We start from the raw sequence: 4,718 nt of genomic DNA on the forward strand, positions 1-4,718 counted from the left end.
AATTTGTTTGATGATCTGAAACATTAAAGTGTGACAAACATGCAAAAAAAATAAGAAATCAGGAAGGGGGCCAACACTTTTTCACACCACTGTATATATATATATATTATAATGTACCTTAATAAACAAAACATTACCAACACATATTATTGTGCATTACTAATGCATTCCTAAGGCAGATTTTACCCCAAATCTCTGCAGAAAATGTGAAAATGTCAATTCTCCTGGGCCTGGTTATTGGCACTCACCCGGTTGTGTTTCTGGGAGCGGGACTCGGTCTGGGTCTGGCTGGGTTTTTGACTGGGTGAGGGGTCGGCAACCGAAGCAGACCGTCTGGCCAGACCTGAGCTGGAACGGGAATGGGCTGCTTGCTGCCGTAAAGCCCCCACTGCTGGGTGAGTACCACCTGCACCCAGAGATTCAGAGCTCTCCGATTTACAGAACCTGAGCAAGGGATTTTAAAGTGGATGAGGTGGATGGTGTAAGATATTGTTTCTCTGAGTTCATCAATCCAACAATCTCACTTTTTAACTCACCTCAAAACTCTAATCAAAATGACTTGATGTGACGACCTACTTAAGCACTGGAGCACACACTTATACCTCTTTTTCTTCTGGAGATCTCAGCTCAAGCACTCTCTTTCTGAGTCCATTTAATAAGAAACTGCTCAGTTCCTGCATTTTTTGAATATAAATTTCCTGGCTTGTGCGTTTAGTTTCCAATGATGTGACTGTGGTGATTTCAGAGTGGAGCAAAGTCTGAGATGATAATAGGCCTTAAAATTAATGTGGCCCTTGGAGTTGGCAGTAGGTCAGCATTCAATAAAAAAATAAATAGTCAATCTCATGTCCTGACACACACATCATCTAATGCACTCTGGGCTTCTGTGGCAGCAAAGAAGGCCAAACATTAGACATTTGATCACTGCCATACGTAAAGTGCATTTAGAGAGGGCCTACATTAATAAAAATAGCAAGACTTTGACATTCATTGCAGCGCTGCTCAGTTATTTTCATTCATTGCTCATTTCACTCTTTGACAAAGCCATCAAGTGCAGATCTATATTCAATTTGGGTGCGAGTGACTTATGGCGCATTCAAATGCATGTAAAGTGGAGGGACGGAGGTGCAGAGGAAGGCAATGATGAGCAGACAGATCTAAAATGAGCCACAAGGGAGAATCAATGAACTGACAGTTTCAGAAAATTAACCTAACTGGAGAAACATTAGTTTGACCGTCTAACTGAATGTCCGTCTTCCGAGAAGTGACATGTAACGATGGGTCGACTAATTCAAATACTGGCAAAAAGAATATCATTAAAACAGACTGGCCTTGAAAAACCCTTAATAATAAGAATCATTATTAATATTTGAGCAGCAATGATAATTGATAATAATAATTACGCCCCAAATTAGCATATTAGTATGATTTCTGAAGGATCATGTGACACTGAAGACTGGAGGAATGGCTCCTGAAAATTCAGCTTTGTCATCACAGGAATAAAATACATTTTAAAATATATTCAAATAGAAAACAGTTATTTTAAAATAGAATAATATTTCACAATATTACTGTTTTACTGCATGTTTGATCAATTAAATGCAGTCTTGGTGAGCCTAAAAGACTTCTTTCAATCTGAAAAATATTTACTTTATTAATATAACATAAAAATTAACTTATTAAAAATAAACCTAAAGAATATAAACAGTGATTAGTTTCTTTCTGCTTACTAAAGACTGATCAGAATTCAGAAATCATGAGATGAATGGCAAATTTGAAACTTTATATTATTACTTTTTTGTTTGTTTTACAATTTTATTCTTTGAATTTGTCCACAAACCTCCTGCACCCTCTTGCAGCCCCTTGTGGCACGTAATGAGAGATTGAATTTATATAAAGCACTGCGAATAAAAGTTAAAACTGATTTTAACTGATCCTGTGGTGATCTATATGTAAGAAAAAGACATGAGATGACCCTTCATCATTAGTATGCATGCGGTGTTCTCACCTCTTGTGTGGCTGGAGGTCTGTTTCGCGGGAGCAGCGTTTGAGGCGGGGCGGCTCGCTGTGCAGAGCTTCACCGTCGGGCACGCTGCCCGGTTCAGACAGCACGGCTGGGGAGGGTGCAGGACTGAGGGCGAATGGCACAGGGCAGGGCTCCTTACAGCATGTACTCTGGGTCTCATATCTTATTAGACGAGACTGCAGCTTCACAAAGCCACGGTCTCGCTCAAGGGCCTTACGCTCATCCAGACAAAACCTGAAACACACCCAGAGAATGATAGAGAAGATAGAGGAATTAGGGAGAACGGTTTGTAAAATGGATGAGTTTTTATATAGACACACACACACACAAATTTACTCTATTCCGTGGTAGTGGGATCTGGCGGCCTTTGAGAAAGGAAGCTTGGTCACCTTCCTGGGTGTGAGGTCAGGAGACAACTGAAACGCATGTTCACTACACAAACAAAAACACAAACCACATTTAGAGACATTCAGTTCAGGGAAAAAATAAATGTGCAGATTTCTAGAGACTATGTGTAACTGGTAGAGGCCACGTTATGTGGAAAATCTTCACACAATTAATTTTTTTCTCTAAAAAAGAAAGCAATGTCTTCAGTATTATCTTTATCTCTACTAGAGATAACCTCTATTTTAATAACCCTTGATAGGGTCACCAAAAATTAATGAATGATTCTGTCATCAGTAATGACCCTGATGTTGTTCCAAATGCATTTTTTAAATGCATTTAAAATGTGAACCTAAGATGATTATTTTTTTTACCTACATTTTAAAAACATAAATTATACTGTTTTAAATGTCAATTAACTAATGTAAAAATGATGTATTTATTTAACTACATTTTAAAACACGAATTAAAGTTTAAAATGTGTTAATGTCCATTTAAAAAGTAATTAGTTTTTTTCCATTTTTATGTTTGAATTATTAAATTGCTAAATCATTCTTTCATTTTATTGTCCTCCATAGGTCTGTCAAGTTCCCAAATGACAAAATAAACACCATAAAAGCATCATAAAAGTGGTCCATACGACTAACGCTTATATTCCAAGTCATATGATAGTTTTGTTTGACAAACAGAAAAACAACAACTGAAAGGCATTATTTACTGAAAACTGTCCCTTTCTGTAGCTCTTTAATATGGAGTCATTTTGTGTGCTGTGCCAGGATTTGATGTCAAGCAAAGCTGACTTTGGATCAACGTGCCATTTTTGTAGCATTTGTGACTTTTATAGTCTGTTCCTTACAGCAATATATAATGTACTGCACAAGTCCGATGGACCACTTTTTCGATACTTTTTTTTTTGTCATATTAAATCCCACGCTGATTTTTATTACATGGAAAAGAGTGAACAGAATATTCTTCAAAAATTTCACCTATTGTGTTCCAAAGAAGTCAGTCAGTCATATAGGTTTTCACACAGCATGAGGGTGAATAAATAAAGTACTTGGGGGTGAACTATTCCTTTAAGACCAGTGCAAGAAGAAAACAAAAAAGTTGTAAAACTTGATGAATGATGTTTTAAAATTTTCTACCATGTACACACATGCTCCCTCCTTGACTTGAGGAATTTGAATTGCAGTTTTAATTAGCTAGGGGGAAAAATGTCATTAAGAGACATGTCAGACACTGTATGTATGACCAACCCTCTAAGCACTGGCAGCGGCTGTAGTTCCCCGCTAGGCAGTCCATCAGGGGTGAAGTGTTTGAGCAGTTCTCTGGCATCCAGCAGTGTAGAACTTCCCCTCTGGCTATCTTTAGGCCCCATCAGACTCTCAGAGGAACCACTACTGAAGAGCCTGCACCTGTGGATGACACTGAAATGTATTCAACCAACCACAAATGTACTATTCCTAGCTGCACAAGCTATTTTCCCACACTGCTTTGAGATTCATTAAGCCTTCAACAAAGACAATAACTGAAGGCTCCAGACATGGTAATGAGTTTTCAGATAAAGTGATATGGTACCAGATGATTTACCTGGATCTTTGTCGGGCTCTCTGTATGTTCTCATAGTTTTGTAGGACGCTCCTCTCTGGCCATACTGTGCGAGCACAATGTTTCACATCTTAAAATGTAATGATTAAAAAGAGCAACAGGTTAAGTAAATAATAACAGTTCATCTTAATAATTAGGAACACCGTGTAAACTAAGGATGCAAAATATATTGGCTTTTACTCAAATAATGGAAGCAAACAGGGTCCACCATATCTTTCATTCACATAGGCACAAAAGTGTTTCTAAACTCCAATATTTTACCACATATATTTGGTCATTTGGTATCTGGGCCAATATCATATATTACTAATACAACATTTAGCCTAGTGTTTTTTCTGTTTACTAAGGTGCAGTCACATTAGTTAAATTTTGTGGGCAAAAAATGTGTCTACTGACAAAAGTGTAGAAATGTATGAAGCACTCAAAATTCAAAGGTTTTCAGTTACTCAACATACTAAATTCAGGTGACCAACTTGTGTTTATTCCTTAAAAAAACTGCCATTTTTCCTGTTCAGACTGGCATGTTAATGATTTTGCATTTTTACAAAGCTCATCGGTCATCTGAAAAGCGAGGTGTACTGTGATTGGCCAACTATCCAGTGCGTTGTGATTGGCCGAATACCTCAAGCGTGTGATGGAAATGTTACGCCCCTTACCATACTATGATGGAGCGACGAGACAAAAACATTAAAACCCATTA

At 37.7% G+C, this 4,718-nt stretch overlaps 1 protein-coding gene across 2 annotated transcripts in view; it reads right to left on the reverse strand.

Moving 5' to 3' along the window:
• Positions 1-4,718, reverse strand: part of LOC107673040 (mdm2-binding protein-like) — a 40,994-nt gene that overhangs the window by 5,136 nt on the left and 31,140 nt on the right. The window contains exons 15-19 of one of the 2 annotated variants that reach the window (XM_016466470.1): positions 4,001-4,064; positions 3,667-3,825; positions 2,363-2,458; positions 2,009-2,260; positions 249-444 (exon numbers count right to left, since the gene is read on the reverse strand). In XM_016466470.1, the coding sequence (XP_016321956.1) occupies positions 249-444; positions 2,009-2,260; positions 2,363-2,458; positions 3,667-3,825; positions 4,001-4,064 (767 nt within the window). Of the gene's footprint in view, positions 1-248; positions 445-2,008; positions 2,261-2,362; positions 2,459-3,666; positions 3,826-4,000; positions 4,089-4,718 lie in introns of both variants that reach the window. The other variant, XM_016466469.1, reaches the window with a different exon arrangement.

This window comes from Sinocyclocheilus anshuiensis, unplaced genomic scaffold (assembly GCF_001515605.1).
Source record: "Sinocyclocheilus anshuiensis isolate Anshui unplaced genomic scaffold, SAMN03320099.WGS_v1.1 scaffold248, whole genome shotgun sequence".
In the NCBI taxonomy this organism is placed as follows: Eukaryota; Metazoa; Chordata; class Actinopteri; order Cypriniformes; family Cyprinidae; genus Sinocyclocheilus; species Sinocyclocheilus anshuiensis.